Below are 19,660 nucleotides of genomic sequence, written 5' to 3' on the forward strand. Positions count from 1 at the left end.
AAAAAAAAAGGGAAAAAAAATACTCAGTTTCTCGAAGTGAGAGGAAGGATGTTGGTGGGTGGGTAACAAAGAGGCGAGGGAGAGGAAGAACAGAAGGAAAATCTGTTATGTTTGGAAGATGTGGGAATCATCAACACAGATGTTGCAGAAGAAAGTGATTGAGAAGCTGAATGGAACTTGCAGAGGTTCACTGTTGGGTACATGCTTAAGGACATCACTAAATGGAAATCTGGATGTGGGAGCAAGAAATAACCATGCGGGATCCCCAGGCAGCATCAGTTTCTGTCCAGACTGACATCACAGGCTTTTCCATTGAATGAAATCACTGCTTTTCCTGGGTAGGAAATGAGTCAGGGTAACTTCAGATCTTAGCATTTGGCCTATGCAGATTAAGAGTAGTAGTAAGGAATAAATAAAACATGGCATACTCAAAGGTGACTAAGGGCTGGAAGAGAAGCAAAGAACAGTGTGGAGGAAGGAAAAAGGGCTATGGTGAATGGTGAGGAGAGACTCCAGATGAATTGCTTACTAGGGCTATCTGATGAAGCCCCTTGAGAGACATTTAGGGGGATACGGCTTCATGCCTGGTCACAGAGCATGCATTAACTGGGATAAAGGACAAGGCATTCCCATGCCCATGGTAACAGAGTGATAGTGTTTTTTTGGTTGTTTTTTTTTTTTTTTTTTTCCCTTGTCCTTCCAGCTTGGATACAATCTGGAATAAAGTTTGTTTCTCACTGAGCATACTGACAGCACCTAGCAAACCAGATGCCCAGTACCAATTGCAGACTCCATACACCCTGCTACTGAACAGCACTGAAAGAGGCAGAGCAGTGAATGAGGTGAAAAAAGAAAAAGATTGAAATCTGGACTGAGTAAGAACAAAGGAAAGGGTGGGATGTTTTGAAAATCAAGTTGTCCCCTATTTTTGATTGCTTCATACCTTGTTTTAGCTTTGGCCTACATAACTAAAATGAAGAATGACAAGGTGCCAGCAGAGACAGGTATTTTTTGGGTTATTTGCATGGATCATCCGTTTGTTGCATGGCTGCTGTAGGAAATGCAACACCACGAGCCGACATATATAATTGTAAGAGGGGGGATGAATAAACGTGTTTCAAAGAACAAGGAGAATTCTAAATGTCAGCAAGGGGGTATATGACTCACTCATTGGGAAAATACTATTATTGGATACGTAAGTAGGACTGTACAAAGCACTAAGAGGAGAGATGCTACTAGAAAAAAAGGAGAATTAATAAGTATAGGTAGCATTTAGATAAGTGACAGTGAATGAATGAGGAGATGCAACACCAGCCAACACAGGGCTTAGAGTGAAAGCAAAGGGAGAATGCAGGATAAGAGTGGTGAAGGATGAAAAGAGAGTGATCATGGAAGACAAGGAGGAGCATTATTGAAGACTGCTGAAGTACAATGGAACAGATGAGTGTTTGTTAAAGACTCAACTGGGCTTTTGGCAGAATAATGGTGACAAAATGTTTCTGTTCTACTGAGTCGGGGATTAAGGAAATAAAGGAGGTGGAACTTGATGAGGGGAGAGGAAGTGGCTGTGCTGAGGAGGCAGGAACAGGCCCAGGAGTCAGCAGGAGCTGGCCCCTGCAGAGGTGGGTGAGGTCAGATAGCTGGAATGGATGAATGGTGTGGAGTACACCACTCCGAGCACAAATTTTTTCAAGAGTGTTTAATTTTAAAAACTGGTGTTATATAGATTACAAACATGGTTGAAATGAACAATAAAGGATAGGGGAATTTTGCATGAGTCCAAGCCAGATACTGAGAATAATTGACTTATGCCCCTACTACCTTCACTGGCAATGTTGCAGGTTTCTTAAGTCCAGAACACATCTAACTTGAAACTTATAGATTGCCAAATGCAGGGCACCATCCCCAAAGACCTACCCCATAAGTTTAACTAGTTATTACAGCAGTCTGAAATGCTACCTGCTAGCATGTCCTCCCAAGCAGAGACCGAGAAGTACATCCACTTCGTTGGATGGTTCGATGTGGTTTGCATCAGAGGCAAAGAGAATGGCAGTCCTGGAGGAGGAGGTCTCGAGAGGCTTGGGTCCAGCTGGGAGCCGCGCCAGTTGTATTATTGGTTGTGAAACCCCAAATTTCCAGTGAGCTGCTTTTCTGCCTGGATTGGGTTGATGGAGTCTGTAGAGAGACAGATGTAGGTGGATAATGGGGAGAGGGGGTGGTGAGTAGCATAGCTACTGCCTTAGTGAGAGGGAAAGATGCCATGTAAGTACTGCCAGTTCCCATTCAGTGAGCAAGTGGTGAGTCAGGGGCAGATACTGACTCAGCAAGAAGGCGGCAGGCTGGGTTGGTGACTAGAGCACCCTGGCCGGCTCGGCATGCACCACTTGGCCACGCTGCTGCGCTCAGCTCCCCATGGGAAAGGTGCTCCCACTTCTCTATTTGTCCCCTGCCTGTGAAATTCCAGTGACTGGGGCTTTGGAGAGGGCCTCTTGCCATGGTTTCTGATGGGACAAAGCAAAGAACATTTTTTCCTGGTGTGTTTGCTTGGCAAAGATGCCTCTCTACAAGGGGTGATAGTAAGGGGGGAAGAATAAAAACAGTTGATGGAGGTAGAGAGAGCCTTTCAGCCTGCCTCACTCCAAAGAAATCATTCGTGTAGGCAGGAAGTTGGTGAAAGGTGGGAGGAGGGAGAGAGAAAAGAAAGAAAGGAAAAAAGAAATGAGGTAGAAATGAGTGTGAGAGAGAAAATATTTGAGAGATGAAAAGAAATTACCATACGGCAGGATCCTGTTATTCAACCTAATTTTCAAAGGACTGCAGCTGTCGCACTGAGATAATCTGTTAATTATAACAGTCATTGTGTTTTGGCAATGGAAGAAAAAAAACGGTTCTAAACAAGGCAAGGTAGTGGAGAACAGGGAAGGAAGGCGTGGCTGTGTCAAAATGCATGTCAGATGTTAGCTTGAAATATAGGTGGGTGAGCTGGCTGGGAAGAGGGTCTCTCCCAGTGGGGCTGAGGATGGAGGGGAGATGGAAGCAGCCATGTGGAAATGTAACATCCTGCCTAGTGTGGTGCTACTAGCTCTAGGCATGCACTGACCAGAGGAAGAGCTAGAGGTTCTGCAGAGTCTGTTAGCACGTGCTGCCACAGCTTATCGCTCTTGGTTTATCAGAAAGAGATTCTCCATGTCCTCCCACACCTTTTCCTCTGCTTCTGCCTCATGTCAGAAGAGAGGAGAGAGGTGTCACTGCTGGTGAGAGAACGTCTCTCAGACCCTTGCTCAGGGGAAGGGTGGCTGGATGCTGAAAGCGTATTGAAGGATGCTGGAATGCCTATGACCCGCAAGAATCTGCTGGTGTGGAGGTATTCACTAGATATCTGGCTGCTAGTGCAACTGTGAAGTGATTTCAGTCCTCAGCCAGCCCAGGACCTTTGTGATTCTTCATGCTCCGAGTCTCTTCCTAACTTCCAGGTTTGCTGGGGACATATTTAGTATCCAGAAATACCAGACGGTTGTTTGACTTGAGTGGGGGCATCTCTCAAATTACTTGTGGGCCAACCATTCACAGCCAGCCCAGTGAAAACCAAGAGCTGCTTTTCTGTGATACAGGGCAGAAGAGTCAGCATAGAACAGCAGAGGAGCCATGGTGACCCTGAGGGTGTAGGGGGCCTTCACAAGGACATGACATGCAGCTGTGAATTTCTCCTGGCCTCATGCAGGACATGCTGCCCTCCCCTGCAGCCATGACTGATACATGCCAATGCTCATAGCCTGCTCCCTACAGCAGGCAGCCTCTTATGTACACAGGCACAGCACCCTGCTCTCTGCAGGGATTCACATCAGGACACAAATGCAAGATCTGTGCTTCCCTCATTTCCCACAGCACTTCTTGCATCCACACACACTCACAACCATGGCCATCTCCTGTTATCCACACACACCCACAGACATCCCACACTCCTGCCCCATTCCCTGCAGCGTTTCACACACAGCCAGCACTCCCACCCTATTTTTGATTCATGCAAACACATGCACATACAGAGGCACTCCTGAGCAACTCTTTCCCCAGATCCCTATGGCAATTCCTCCCCTCAGGAGTCAACACTCACTCTGCTTCATAGAGCGATTGCCCCTACCTCCTCCCTCCTGGCTTGCACACCCACCTGAGCACCTACAGCAACTCCTCCACATCTAGTCCACCTCCACTTGCAGCTTGGAGCCAACACTGCTACCCCATCCTTGGCAGTGACTCATGCACACACACATGGATGCACATGCACACACATGCAGATGCACACACAGAGCCCACCTTGCTGCTGCTCTCCCCATGGTGGGTCTCTGTGGACAGACGCATGGAGCCCACGCTCTCTCCCTATAGCCAGAAGGAATTGTTCCTCTGCCCTTCCACTGCCGATGCCTGAGCTCATTGGGTGACAACAAGGAGAGTGATGTTTCCCAGGCCCCTCTTTCCCCTGAGGCGAGAGCGATGAAGGCGGCTTTATCACTGCTAATATTTTTATGGGACCTGCAATCTCCTCACACCCTCTTCTTCTTGGAGAATGATGTTCCCCAAGCCTAACCCCCCTGCACATGCTCCTGCAAGCTGTTGCTGTTGGCTGTCTTGGTGGTGCTGGCGCAATGCAAATACCCCTTAATCTTCAATAATCATATTAATATAAAAGGTAACCATCTCACTTTGGAAAAACAAAAGTGGCTCTCCGGCCTGCCAGGGAAGCAATGGCATATGAAAGACCTTTCTGCCAGTGTTTATCGCTTTAAAATGATTTACGCTTCTAAAGCTCTCTCTTTTCTTTCATGCTTCTGAGCTGCTTCATTTTCCTCCCCTGAGCTTTCCCATTCTCTCTTTCTTGCTGCCTAACAAATTAGGCATCTAATCGCAGTTGGGGAGGCACGATGGGAGGGCGGGGGGGTGGGAAGGGTATCTACAGCACTGTGCTGTTTTGTTCATGGTTAGAATTTGAGCTGTTCAGCCTTGCAAAGATTTGGATTCAGTGTTCGTGGATTTGCTTGAGCTTGGGTGCATGAATATGATGGATGTAGCTCTAGGTCACCTCAACTCTTCTCATGTCCCAGACAGGCCAAGGATCAGCAGGGATGCACAGCATGGCCTGGGCATTCCTGTGCCCATCCTTTGTGATAGGACTAGGGGAAATGGTTTCAAACTAGAACAGGGGAGATTCAGACTGGAAATAAGGAAAAAGCTTTTTACAGCAAGGGAGGTGAGGCACTGGCACAGGCTTCCCAGAAAGGTGGTGGCTGTCCATCCCTGTAGACATCCAAGGGAGAGGCTTTGAGCACCCTGATCTAGCTGTAGGTGTCCCTGTTCATTGCAAGGGGGTTGGACTAGATGGAGACTAAAGGTCCCTTCCAACTCAAATGATTCTATGATTCGTTGTGCAAGACACTGTTGGCCCCAGCTGCTGTTTGAGCTCTGTGAGCTCCCTTGCAGCATTTCCCTGTAAGAAGCAGCTGAGATGGTGTGTTGGTTTCATAGGCTTCCTCACCACAGTGTCCTTCTGGTGTGTCAGAGCTTTGGGCTTCCTTGCATCCTGGGGACAGCTGGAGTCTGGGAACTTCCTCTCTGCTCATGGCTTTCAGAGCAGCAGGAGCTGTGGATTTGTATGGTGAAATGAACCAGTCCAGAGTCGAACCACAGGATTTCTATTGCAGCAGAGCTCTGCCAATACTCAGAGAGCCTCTGGCACTGAATGGCCAACATTCAGCAGGACCCATTGATAGCAATCCAGACCATGTAAGGGATGAAGGCTTTGACTGCTCAGTGACATGAAAACAGCTTTTACTATATAAGATTCCATGGTGGTTCTGTAGATAGTTGGTTGTTGTTTTTTTTTCTTTTTCTTTTTTCTTTTTATGCTTTTGCCTAAAGCAGCTTGTCTGTCCTCTAGACTTCTTGAGTCTAGAGAGCAAATTTCAAACAAATGTAATAATGATCTCAGAGATGCTGAGAACTCTTTGTTTTTATGTATTTTTATTTTTTATTCTTTTGTGGAAATAGTGGGATAAAATGGATAAAAGAGAAAGCTTTTCTTCTTTTCTCTTCATAGGTCATGTCAGATTGGGCTTTGGGAAACCTTGTCCACTGGAAGGTGTTCCAGCCCAGCAGTGGGCTGGAACTGGATGATCTTTATGGGGCCTCCAACCCATACCATTCTATGATTCTAAGATTCTATAAAGTAATAAAGAAACCTTCAAAGATCCCCATTAAAAAAAGAGTTCTGCATGAGCTCAACCCTTTCTCTTACGCAAGTGGCTTCCACATCACAAATCCTCAGGTCATCAGGTTTTCCGTTGTCACTTCTCTTTGTCTCAATCATCTTGGGATTTCTTGGATGCCACTGGGTACAGCCACGGCTTCTTTACTGTGCAACATGATGTTAACATGATGTTAAATGGGAGCATACCCGGAGGCAGTGGAGTGAGAAGGAAGGGGCTGCTGTTGGGTAGTGGCACACCCATGCTGCGTGTTTCTCCCAAGGCACTGTGCTTTCACCAGAGCCAAGGGCAAAAGCAAGGACCATCTCTGGCCATCCTGGTGGGAAGATGGAAGCACAGACATTTGAAGCAGCCAGAGACGCCAACAGAGCATCGTGTATCACAGAAATTATTAAGCAGGCATGGATAGTACTAACCCCCAGTTCCAAGCCCCACTGGGAAAGGCAGCTCCCCTTTTTCTGGAAAGCTGTTAGAGAAATCTTGGAAGGACTTTGAAGCCAAAACGGCAAAGCATTTTAATGGTGGCATTTGCACCCTAAGGCCTCCTGGCAGCATGCTGAGTTGGAAGGAGTGCAGATTCCCAGCCTCAGCACAAAGTAGAAGAAAGCAGCAGGAGCCTTGGCCTGGTTTCGGGGTGTCCCCAGAGGAGCCAAGAGTGTTTGACGGTTTTTTAATGCATGCATTTCTAATGTAAGGCTCTTAGCACCGTTTAAGGAATGGTAGAACTAAGTGCTGGCTTTTTCAATGCACTGGGCCCCAGGAGGACAAAGCTGACAAGGTCAAGATTGCAGGCCCAAACCGCTGCTGTATGTGGCTTTTCTGGTTGTGTTTTCATGCTGTGCACCCTAGATCTTGTATCCTCCCTCAGCTATGGTCCATCTACCTCCCAAACCCTCAAATGGCCTCCTTTCCCTACATGGAATTATAGAATTATATAATCATATAATGGCTTAGGTTGGAGGGGACCTTAAAGATCATTGAGCCCCAACCCCCTGCTGTAGGCAGGACTGCCAACTACCAGCACAGGCTGCCCAGGGCCCCATCGAACCTGGCCTTGAGCACCTCCAGGGATGGGGCACCCACAGCTTCTCTGGGCAGCCTATGCTAGGGTGGTGAGGTACTGGAACAGCCTGTCCAGAGAAGTTGTGGAAGCCCCATTCCTGGAGGCATTCAAGGCCAGGCCCACATCATTCCTGTCCATAATTTCAGTATTTGTGTTTGAATCCATCCTCATACCTAGCTATCTAACTAATGACTGTACTCTTGTGTGACCTGCTGTGCCACTTTGATCTCTGAATCAAAGGGCTGTTCATGACTATCAGGATACCTATCTTCTGACTCAAATTCAGGACTTCCTCTACTCCATCTTTCCCTAAACCTCCCTGTTCTCTCCTCTTCTGAACAGATGAAACATTCTTGTGGCCTTCAGCTATTCCTCAAACACTCCAAAGCAATGGAATACCAATAACACTGAGGCATCCATTGATAGAGCATAAACCAGAGATGAATTATTGGGAGTTTGGAGCTGATGGGTTGACTTTGTGCCAGCCAAGGGAGGGTACAGCCATTCATGGGCACAACACCACCCCTATTCCTTGATGCTCCCACATACATGAGGATTGACAGAAGCCAAGGCAAGCTGTAGGAGCTATCTAGCGTTACAATGAAAAGTTCTGGAACTTGACAGCAAGGTGAACCCAATAAATGGTGGTGGTATCCTTGCATCTACCTTATAAAACAGGTCCCGTGTCTCACTTTTTCATTTCACCTGTATATACAGCCTCTGTCCAAGCAAGGCTCTCCACAACTCATGCCTACTCCTTCTTCAGCTTTTATCTGAGCTGTAGTTGCTTACCTCTGCTCTCCCTGCCCACCCTCCATCCTAGTGATATCTTACTGTGTTGCCTGGGAAGCAAAGGAGAGAAATAGCCAACTCTGCTGTCAGCACCTTTTGGGCCAGCAGGAAGGACATAGTGTTGCTTCCTTGTACTGCTGGTCTGTGACACTGTCTGATTGATGTTCATTTGGCTCTGAACAGCTGAGGGAGGGCATGCTGATGATCTTCTGTCCCTGGCCTTCCATTTTCTATGTCAGGGAGCACTGAAGTCCTCATGAAAGGCAAAGCAGGGCTATGGTGAAGTTGGAGACTGGCACATCTATGGCTTTGCTGAGACAGGGACTGATGGCCCCGATCTGAGATGAAACAGAGTTCTTGGCCATGGGCAGGGGTGGTGAGGTTGCAGTTTGGGCTGCCCTTGGGGCCCTTGAGATCAGTGAGACAGTGGGGATACAGGAGTTGTTGGGGGAAGAATGGAAGAGGTTTGCATAAACTCCTGTACACTTTCTTGTGTTACAGCCATCATGGGGACCCAAGGAAGCCAATAAATCTGGCTTAAGGAATGATTTGGGCCCTTTTTTGGTCTGCAGCTGAGGCAAGGTTGCAGAGGTTGGAGGTGGATGGAAAGTAGATCTTTTCTGCATGGCCCCTGTGTTTTCAACACATACCAGGGATAAATAACATCTTCATTTCCTTCCACTGCCTAACCCAGCCACCTCTTTCCTTTCCAGGCTGCTGGAACATCTCCCCTCCAACCCCTCTTTGTGTTGCCTGAGTGAAATGAGGATGGGTCTCAGCAATTGGTGGGGCTGAAAGCAGTGGTTCCTGGTCCCAGTGTTGCTTTCTGTGCACCATGGACAAGCCACAGCAGGCAATGACTAGTTCAACACAGCACTTGGAACAGCCTGTGCTGTTCCAGAAGGGAACAAAGCAAAGGGGCTGAGGGAACAAGACAGGGGACTGGACTGAGGGGAAAGCAGAAGTTTGTGGGTACCAATCTATGGAGAGCCAGATGTGCCTCCTCTCTGATGCATTTGGGGCAGCAGTATTAGGAAATGATTTCTCATTGGATTATAAAGCTGAGAAACAAAGCAACAGACTGCAAAAGCCCCTGCCTTCTGCATCAGTGCTGGCTGATGCAAAGCTGGACGTGAGGCAGCAGCTGGAGACCATCATATGACAACCACAAATGACTCAAGTTTGGCAGACTCAGCTGTGGAGTTGAAAAGATTTTATCTTTTCTTTCAGTCTAGTTCTTCTTCCCCCTCCTGTTCTCCATCTTGGCTTTCCTTTTTGGATTATTGAATATTTAAGTGTTTCTCCGTGACACTATCTCTGATCCCTTAATCCAGCTGGCCTGGTAATTCCACAGACCCAAATCAGCTCAGATTTCTCCACAGATGTAAGTCTTGTTCCTCAAGGGTTCACTCTTCCTCCATTTATCTTCCTTCATTTTACTTCTGCCCTTTGTGGGTCTATGCTAGAAATTGATTCAGCTTTTTTGGCAAAACCTTCAGTATTTTAAGTGAGCAACCTTCCCCCCAAAATAAAAAGGTCGATAGGGAATCTTTATTCTTCACTAAGAATCTTTTTTTTTTCTTTTCTCTATTGTTTTGTTCCTGTTCCCCTCTCCTCCCCAGTTAAAAATAATGCCCAGTGCCCACATTTTCTCTGCTGTATGAAATGATTTCCTTTGCCTGAGGGCACTCCTTCCAGGCTCCTTTTTCAGCACAGTGGGAGAAGGGCTGAAACCATGGCTAGAGGGAAGATTTTACTCAAATTGCTTGTGGATCCCCTGTCCCTAGAAACATCCAAGGTCAGGCTGGAGGGGCTCTGAGCACCCTGATCGAGCTGTAGGTGTCCCTGTTCATTGCAGGGGAGTTGGACTAGGTGGCCTTTAAGTGTCCCTTCCAACTCAAATGATTCTATGATTCCAGGCTGCCCTTCCTAGTCAAGACCAAGAGCTTGCCCAGATCCCACATATACATTAGGGCAAATGTCACTTTGCCCTTGATTCCTGGAAAGTGTCTGTTCCTGCAGAGGAACAGCATTCATAGCCCCAAGATAGAGTGGGCACAGCAGGAGGGTGGAGGCTGTATACCTTTCTCTGGTGGGTGAGGTGGATGAATGATGTCCTTTAACAGTACCGCTAGTATTGTTGGTGGGAGACTGGAGACTAGTATTTGACATGCTGCCTACATCCAGCTCCTCTGCATGCTCCAGCTGGGCTGGCTCACCTCAACAGCCTTGTCCCTGCACCAAAAGGCAGGAAAATTTTTTAGAGCACAAGTGGTTACAAGTGCTTTGAATTATTTATCCTTCCTGCAGTAAGGAAGGGAGGAAACAAATAAAAAGTTTTTTTTTTTAATTTTGTTATAGAGATTGTATTCATTTTTATTGCTTCATGCATTCTGTGTACATGATTTCCAGGCAGCTGAAAATCGTTGGCTTTAGCTGTGCTTGGGGCTTGCCTTTGTTTACACTAGGAGTTCTAAACCAATCGCAATAGCAGCCGTATGTTTCCCAGCCTCCCTCCCCTTCCCCTTCTGCCTCAGCTGCCTTCCCCCACGTCCCTGGCTGTGATTACATTGCATAACAGAGCCTGGGTACTCTTCTGCATACCCCTGATATAAGATTATACGTCGTGAGGGTTCCTTCTCAAAGGCTTATCAGCAAGGCAGGAGGTCCCATTCCCCCCTTGTGAGCACCCCCTGCAACTCTATCTTTTCCCCATCTCCCTCTTCTCATGAAACCACATCGTCTAAATTCTTACTGCAAAGACCCCCTCCAACTGATGCCTCTTCTTGTCTCCTGTGTGCTTTCTTTTCCAGATTCCAGTGACAGATGGATCTCTCTCATGTGCACTTGCTCTTTCTCCCTCTGTATTTTTGTTTTCAACTTGTTTGATCTGAAGCTCTGAAGCTTCTCAGAAGGAACCCGGGAGAAAAGAAAAAGAAGGAGGAGGAACTGAAGGGAGTGTGAGCGACAGAGGAGGCAGCCTTGCCTTATTCTTCCAAATCACACCGTGGAGGGGCGGGGGAAGACCCGAGGGGGGAGGGTTTGGGTTTATTTTGGGGTGGGTTCGGTGTGGGAGGCAGGTGGGTGGGAAGACATTGGAAAAGGTGAGAAAGTTGCTCATGAACATCGAAGATTTGTTTTCCTCCGTCTGAACTTTTGTTTAGAAAAGAAGCACAAGGTAGTTCTCTCCCATACTGTTCATCCTTGGTCACAGTTGTTGGGTGTGCTGGAAGTAAACTGCATGTATTCTCCCTGCTCCATGCTCCTGGCTTGACCCAGAGGGCAAGAAGAAATGATGATGATGGCACCCAATAGGACTGGGGTGCTCATGCACTTCCATTGCTAAGCCCCTAGTTATTGCTCCTTTCACTTTCCTGTGCCTCTTACTTTCCTTTTTGCTGTGGTCCTGAAATTTGAATTTTTTGTTGTCTTATTTTCTTTCTTTCTTTCTTTCTTTTTAAACATTTTTTGGTCTGATGAAGGCACCACCGAAGACCATGATGTGCCTGGGGTTTTGGGCAGCTGCTTTGCTCTGCTTGTTTTCCCCTGGCACCGTGCGGGGTGACTGCTGGCTGATTGAGGGGGACAAAGGCTATGTGTGGCTGGCCATCTGCAGCCAGAACCAGCCCCCATATGAAACTATCCCCCAGCACATCAACAGCACGGTGCATGACTTGCGTTTGAATGAGAATAAGCTCAAAGTGGTGCTGTACTCCTCCCTCAACCGCTTCGGCAACTTGACTGATCTGAACCTGACCAAGAATGAGATCTCTTATATTGAGGATGGGGCTTTCATGGGCCAGACAAACCTCCAGGTCTTACAGCTGGGCTACAACAAACTTACGAACCTGACAGAGGGCATGTTGAGGGGCATGGCCCGGCTCCAGTTTCTATTTGTGCAGCACAACCTGATTGAGCTGGTCACCCCTACTGCCTTCTCTGAGTGTCCCAGCCTGATTAGCATTGACCTATCCTCAAACCGTCTCAGCCGTCTGGAGGGGAACACTTTCACCAGCTTGAGCAATCTTATGGTGTGTGAGCTGGCAGGTAACCCCTTCAACTGTGACTGTAGCCTTTACAGCTTTCTTAACTGGTTGGCGCTCTTCAACAATGTAACCAAGAACTACGACCGGCTCCAGTGTGAAACTCCACGAGAGTTTGCTGGGTACCCTCTCCTGGTACCTCGGCCTCACCACAACCGCAATGCCATCACCATTTTCCAGTCTATGTGCAGAGGTGGCACCATCCCCTCTCTCTCCAGGGTCAACCCCACTCCTTATACCCCTGACTCCCAGCGAGACCTGGATGAGGGTTCAGCCATCAGTCCTGGAGACTTCCTCTCTGTCAAGCCTCCAGCTTCTTCCACCACTGACTCCTCCTTCAGTCCCAGCATCAAGCTCCATGATGTCACCATCACTTCAGCCATCCTGATGGTAACCATCCCCATGCCCTACAGTAAGATGTATGTGCTGGTTCAGTACAACAACAGCTATGTTTCTGACATCGCAACACTGAAGAGCAAGAAGGAATATGTCACTGTCAACAAATTGAAGGCCCACACTGATTACACTTTCTGTGTGGCCTCCATCCGCAACAACAGACGCTATAACCACACTTGCTTGACCTTTGCAACCAGGAGCAAAGGCAGGGAGGATCCTATTTCCAGTACTTCCACCACCACGCACTATATCATGACCACCCTGGGTTGTCTCTTCGGGATGGTCATTGTCCTTGGGGTGGTATACTACTGCCTGCGAAAGCGGAGGATGCAGGAGGAGAAACAGAAGTCCCTCAATGTAAAAAAGACAATCCTAGAAATGCGTTATGGATCAGATATTGATACCAGTACCATGGTCCATCCTTCCCAGAAACTGGGTGAGCCACCAGTCATCCCTGTCTCACGCATGTCCTCTATCCCTTCCATGATTGGGGAAAAGTTGCCCCCACCAAAGTCAATGGAGACTGGGATGGAGACCCCCAAAGTCACCACAAAAGGCAATTACATTGAGGTGCGGACTGGTGGTGGGGATGGGCTGGAACGGACCCCACGGGATGAGGACCTGAGGGAGCTTGACAATGGGCAAGGCTCAGCTGCTGAGATCTCTACTATTGCCAAGGAGGTAGACAAAGTCAACCAGATCATCAACAACTGCATTGATGCCCTCAAGCTGGACACAGCCTCTTTCCTGGGGGGTGGAACTGGCGTTGACTCAGACATGGCCTTTGAGTGCCAGTCCATACCTGCCAGTTCTTCGGGTGGGCTAGAGCGGCCCAGCTTTCTTTCCCCACCCTACAAGGAAAGTTCCCACCACCCTTTGCAGCGCCAGCTCAGTGCTGATGCTGCTGTGGCCAGAAAGACCTGCAGTGTTTCCTCTAGTGGCTCCATCAAGAGCGCCAAGGTTTTCAGCTTGGATGTGCCTGACCACCCACCGCTGAGCAAATCTGACTCCAAATACATTGAGAAGGGCAGCCCACTCAACAGCCCTTTGGATCGTCTTCCCTTGGTGTCCCCAGGCGCCATCCACCACTTGGAGGTCAAGCCCTCCTACCACTGCAGTGAGCACCGACACTCCTTCCCGGCCCTGTACTATGAGGAAAGCGCAGACACCTTGAGCCAGAGGGTGTCATTCCTCAAGCCGCTCTCCCGCTCGAAGCGAGACTCCACATATTCCCAGCTCTCCCCCAGACACTACTTCTCGGGTTACTCCTCCAGCCCTGAGTACTCATCGGAGAGCACCCACAAGATTTGGGAGCGATTCCGGCCTTACAAGAAGCATCATAGGGAGGAGGTTTACATGGCAGCTGGACATGCCCTGCGGAAGAAAGTTCAGTTTGCCAAGGATGAGGATCTGCATGACATCCTGGATTACTGGAAGGGAGTCTCTGCTCAGCAGAAGCTGTGACTCTTCCCTACTCTTTCCAAGAAAACAATACAAAACAAGACCCCCTTCCCCAACAACCAGAAAAAAAAAAAAATGCCACTTGACTGTGAAAAATAAACCAACATCAAAATACTCCGACAAATACAAAACTGACAGAATCTTTTCTTAAAGTTTACAACAACAACAGAAAACTCTCTCACACAGACACACACACACACACACACACACAAGCCGAATTGTCTCTACTGTGTTACGGGGACCATTGTTCTGCCTGCAGATGACTGGGAGGAGATTACTGCTCTGACACTGTGGTAACAGCACTGGAGTGTGTGCAGGTGGGACTGGCCTGGGAGGAGGTGGCAATGGTGACCAGGGTGAGGCAGGGATGGACACTCACTGGGAATGGAACTGAGCTATGAATTACTGCTCTTTCTGTTTCTCTTTGCTGACTGAAAGCTGATTTTTCTTTTCAGTGGGAGAGGAGGAGTTTTGTTTAGAAAGCTGCTCTGTCCACTTGATACATCTACTTTTCCAAATCTTTCATCACACTAGTTTTCCCCCATTTCCATTGGCAGTGGAAGCGTTTCTCTCTCTCACCCCTCATGTTCCAAGACAGGTAGGATTTATTGGAAGAAGCTCTCTCCTTTTCCTTTTCCTCTTCCCTATCCATCTCTGTTAGGGCTCCTTTGCACTTTTAAAATAAATACTGCATGAACTTCCACCCTCCTTGGAAGAGGGAGAGTGTGAAAGACAGAAGGAGGAAGACCTGACACGCAACAGGCTCTATGCCCATGCAGCTCTCCCCAGGTCCCTTCTCCCACCATGTTGGTGATGAACACTAGTGACTCTGGAGTGACTGGCCTGCTCAGAGCCAGTTATATGCCTATCACTGAAGGGGTATGGCTGTGCTCTTTTGCGCATCAAGTCAGTTCCTCAAGGAATGGTGGACAAGGAGGTAAGAAGGTCCAGTCTCTCAGAGGTGTAAAGGATTCTCATCTCCCCATGAGTGTCACAGGTCAGAGGTCTTTCCCATCACACAAACCCATGATCTGGTCAGTAGGTTTGGCACACTCTTCTGCCCCTCTTACTATGAATAAGGAACCTGGAGAGGAGCTAAATAGAACAACTTCTGCACAAAGCTTCTGCAGCTCTTCCCAAGTGACTTGCATCATGTTGGAATGGGGTAGAAGAGCATCAGCCATTCTCCTCTCTTGATTAAGGAGGGGTAGAGTAGGTGTATGTGAAGAATAGAATTTCTGATGTTCAGAAATCTACTCCTCACTGAATTGACAGAAAAGCCACAAAGTTTCTTCCACTTGAATAGCCCATGGGCACTTCAGCATGGGTAGGAGACAGCCTAGAGTGGAGGAAGGAGCACAGAAGAAATGTGAGAATGGGTCCAGTAAGGATAGATTCAGGAGAAGCTCCCTTTGTGCGCATCTCATGTGCTGGGATAGGGAAGGTACCAGCCTCTGGATAGCAATGTTTCTCTGAATACCTAAAGGCCCTCGTGAGAGTCTGAGCAAACTTATCACCTCCTAAGCCCTTCACCTCCTCACAGTTAGCTGAGACAGACTTCTCATAGGAATTCTTCAATTTCCTGGCAAAAAAAAATGAGTTTCCTTTACTAGGTCCCAGACTCTGACCTTTGGATAGAAGATCTGCCACAGAGTTAGGAACGAGCCTATTGCCCTGTATACTTCATCCTGTTAATGAGCAGCCCAACAAAGCACAATCTTGGTACTCCTTCCTCTACATTTTCCTTGTCAGGCAGGTGTAGCTGCCTGCAGAATGCATCTTTATACAGCACATTGGGCCTCCCCTCCACGAGCTGCACATCCCAACTGTTCTTGACAATTGTTCACTCATATCAGGATGAGAGTGGGAGCCTGTGTTGTGTTGGTCTTTCCCAAGTGCCTATTTCCTTTCTGAGGCACTCTTCAGAATCCTCAATATGTCTGGGGGCCCTGGGAGAAGGATGAAGGTTTAGGAGATTCTCTGGGAGCTATTTATGTGCTGCCTGCAGACAACCATCCCATTATCTGTCAGGTTGTTGCACTGCCAGCTGTGGCAGCTGATTTCAGTGCTACTGTGATATAGCTTCATCTTCTGAAAGTGAGGAGCAGCAGTAGACAGAGCCTGGTGTGCAAAAATCACTAGAGATCTACAAGGTCTAAGCCTGTGAAAATCCTTGGGGTCCCTTCCTTGTAGGGATGCTGCTGGCAACAATTCTAAGACAGCTCCGAATCCTGTTGCCTCAGTCTCTTTCACTGTCAGCCATACCTCCCCTTAGTCAGAGCATCATTTTGCCTTGAGTCCAGAAGTATTCATGGAGTTGACTCCACTGTGTAAGAGCCAGAGAAACCCCAAAGGGTTATGTGTGTTTGTATGTGTTCAGAATGATGAAACACATCTCTGCTGCCAAGTGTCCCTCCATGCTGGGACAACACAGCAAACCAAAACAGGTCAATGCTGTGAGAGATCCACAGGCACAGCAGAGACCTCTCCAGCTATCACATAGAGCAGGCCCAGCAGTCTTCCAGCCTGGCAATGATCCAAGCAGGAAAGGCTAATAACTGGGGCACGGAATTGGACAGGAAAAGGAGGATGACAGACACAGGGGGATGGAGTTCTGTTCCTCTCCCCACCTCTTCTCTCCCTGTGCTTCTCCACTCCTGTATGGTCTTGTAATAAGTTCTGCTCAGTTTATAGCATTAGAGGGAAGACTTAAAAAACTGTAATGCTTTCTGCTCTCTCCCCACATCACCTAAGCAAGGTAAAAAAGAAAGGTCAGGAATACAACTGTCATCAGGCCCTTCTTTTGCCTGTGGTGGGGGTAAGGCTGGGTAGGGGGGGAAAAACCATTTCTCTCCCCACTGTAGCCCCCATTCCAAGCCAGTGGATGAAGTTTGCACAAGATGGACTGTTCTGTGGGAGGAAGAGGGCAAGAAAAGGGAACAAAGTATCCTGCCTTCCTTCCTCCTCCCTTCTTCCTTGTCCTGCTCCCTTTCCAGGGATGAGGGCTTGCAAAGTGATGCCAGCCCTTTTGGAGGAAGGCAGATTTAACGTTCTATTTGCATGATGACTTTATTGTATTTTTCTGAGCAAACATCTGTTGTATATGTGCCAGTTTGTTGGAATTTAACTTCCTCCCCAAAGTCTCTCCCATCCTCATCCCCATTTTTCCTGCTCCTCTCCATCATCCCTGATATAATTTTATGAGAGATTCCTACAAGTTTGAGAGGGAATGCACTCCAAAGAGAGCCCAACCTAATCAACCCAACAAAAATCTTCCACTCCTCTTTCCAGTGTCTACTCCCCTTGCCCCAAATGTGGTCTTTTAGCTGCTTTTCAGGGTTGTGTGTGTGAAGGGGAATGTGTTATATGCCAAAGGCCTGCTCTTCCAAGTGCTCATCATTTCACCTAATTATTTAGAAATAGGAGAGAGGCCCATCGAGATAGATCTCATAAGAGAAATGGTTTCTACCATCCCCCTGCCCTGGTTTCACCTTCCCCAGATTTACAGGCAAGGCCATTCTTGGGGGAGCCAGGAATGCCTCACCTGCAGGGAAACGTGATACAGGAAGAACTTGATTTGAAGCTGGTTGCAATCACTATAAGACCCTCTACCACCTTCCTCTCACTGACTGCAGACGGCTTTGCATTAGGCCTATCCTATCCCTTTCCTGTGGGTGGCCTTAGCAGAGGGAATGGCACGATGACACCTGTAAGACCTTCATGGTAGAGAAAGGCCCCAAGAGAATGCCCAGAACTTCTAAGCCCTCTACAGCTTGGTTTTGGTGATAGCTCCTCATCCTTGCCCTCTTGCAGAGCAAAGTAGGTCCATGGGGCAGAACAAGGACTATCCCCCTTCACACATTATTTCTGTGTTGGTGACTACTGACAGGGAACAATGCAGTTTTAGTTCACATCATTGGAAAGAGTGGAGAATGCAAAATGAAAGGGAGTTCTGATCTGCTCTCTCCTCAAGAATAGGCTGAGGGGGAGCTGGGTTGGATTCCTGCATCCAGAAGAGTAAAAGCAAGACCCTAGGTGTGGTCTACACCTTCCCCAGGAACCCTTCCCCTTCCCCACACCTGTAGGTGATGACTGACCCCAGCTCATGCTCCAGTGCCACATTCCCACTCCCCACTCTTCCATGCTGAATAAATCCCTCCTGAGGCAGGTGTGAAATATTCATGACTGACAAATGAAGATTTATGTCGGGCTGAGGAGGCCTATGTGTGTTTGCAATGCTAATCAGCCTGTCTTCCTGGAGGAGGTTCTGCCAGGCAGGCTTGGGGGAAGGAGGGGGAGATATGCATAAGGGAAGCAGGAAAGGGAACTGAGGAAGGAAGAGGAGGGGCAGGGATGAGGACGATCTATACTGGAGAGATGGAGGGATGGGGAGGGAGAAAGTAGGAAACAGATAGAGGGAGATGAAGAGGGACAGGCTGGAAGGAAGAGGGGAAAAGATGGCTGTACAGGAAAGAATGGGATATAAAGGGTGAAACGGCTGAGTGCAGGGGTGGAGGCTCTCTGAGAAGAAGTGGGGAATAGTCAGCAGTTCCTGAAGAGAAAAAGCTGGATGGGCTTCATGATGAGCTGTGGCCCCTTTCCGTAGGGCAGAGCTCAGCATTACAGGGCGGGCAGCTGCCACGTGGGCAGGAGCTGCTGGAGCCAGGGCCCCAGAAGCACATTTGCCATGCTTCTTGCTCATCAGAAAGCTCGATTGCATCTGGAAGCACACACAGCCTCTGGGAACCTGGAGAAAAGTCCTCTTCCACCGCTACCACCTCCTTTGGCTGCACACAAGAGGAGCCTCATGGAGCCATGTCCTCTCCCTGGAGCCAGCCTGCTGAACGTCCCACCACCTGAGCAGCCTCAGAGTGGCTTTGAGTGGGAAGGACACTGAATGCCACCCTTCACTGGGCCATGGGGCTCTCCCATAGGGCTGGAGGAACCTGCCCCACTTCATCTCCCCCCTGAAGGCAGATGTTTTGGGGTGTCCCCAAGGGGCAGACGGGGTGTCTGTTGTTTCCCCTTCTCCCCCCACACACGTACCCTGTCCCTCCAGCCGCTTTGGCCTTGTACTATGAGGGGCTCCCTTGGTCTGCCTCCCCTTTTCCTCCCCTGCCTTGAGCCACAGTGAGGCTGTCTCTATACCTCTCCCCATGAAGGCAGCTCTCAACCCACCTCTCTTCAACCCTTCTCCCCTTTCCCCATCTCATGGGTCCCCCTCCGTTTGCCCCATCCCCACGCGTTTGGCTTGGCCTTTGCCTCTCCGTTACCACCACCGCCACTGTGAGGCCTTGCTCTTTGGTGGCCCGCTCCCACCACCCATTGTCCCCTGTCCCCGGGGAGAAGGGGCTGGCTGGGTCAGGTGAGCTCCACCAGGGCTGGTACCACTGGTCCATCCACAAGCACAGCACTCGGGGTGAGGGGATGGGAAGGGGTGGGCAGCTGCCAGGAGAAGAGCTGGGGAGGTTTTCCCTTGAATGTAAAGAAGGGCCTTGGAGGCAGCTGCTGGGACTGGCTCCTTGTGTCCTCTTGGTGTTCCTCTTTCCACAACAGCCCTGTGACCCCCCTGGTTGTGTATGGACACATTTGAGTTGGAGTTATATTGTTTTCTTCTGTTCTTTCTTTTTTTCTTTCTTTTTTTTTTT

At 48.6% G+C, this 19,660-nt stretch overlaps 1 protein-coding gene across 2 annotated transcripts in view; it reads left to right on the top strand.

Annotated features, from left to right (window-relative positions):
- Positions 1-19,654, top strand: part of ELFN2 (extracellular leucine rich repeat and fibronectin type III domain containing 2) — a 53,808-nt gene extending 34,154 nt beyond the window's left edge. For both annotated transcript variants that reach the window (XM_019614957.1, XM_019614955.2), the window contains exon 3: positions 10,926-19,654. In XM_019614957.1, the coding sequence (XP_019470502.1) occupies positions 11,589-14,015 (2,427 nt within the window). In that variant the 5' untranslated portion in view covers positions 10,926-11,588 and the 3' untranslated portion in view covers positions 14,016-19,654. The remainder of the gene's footprint in view (positions 1-10,925) is intronic.
- Positions 19,655-19,660: the final 6 nt, after the last annotated feature.

Source organism: Meleagris gallopavo, chromosome 1 (assembly GCF_000146605.3).
Source record: "Meleagris gallopavo isolate NT-WF06-2002-E0010 breed Aviagen turkey brand Nicholas breeding stock chromosome 1, Turkey_5.1, whole genome shotgun sequence".
Taxonomy (NCBI): domain Eukaryota; kingdom Metazoa; phylum Chordata; class Aves; order Galliformes; family Phasianidae; genus Meleagris; species Meleagris gallopavo.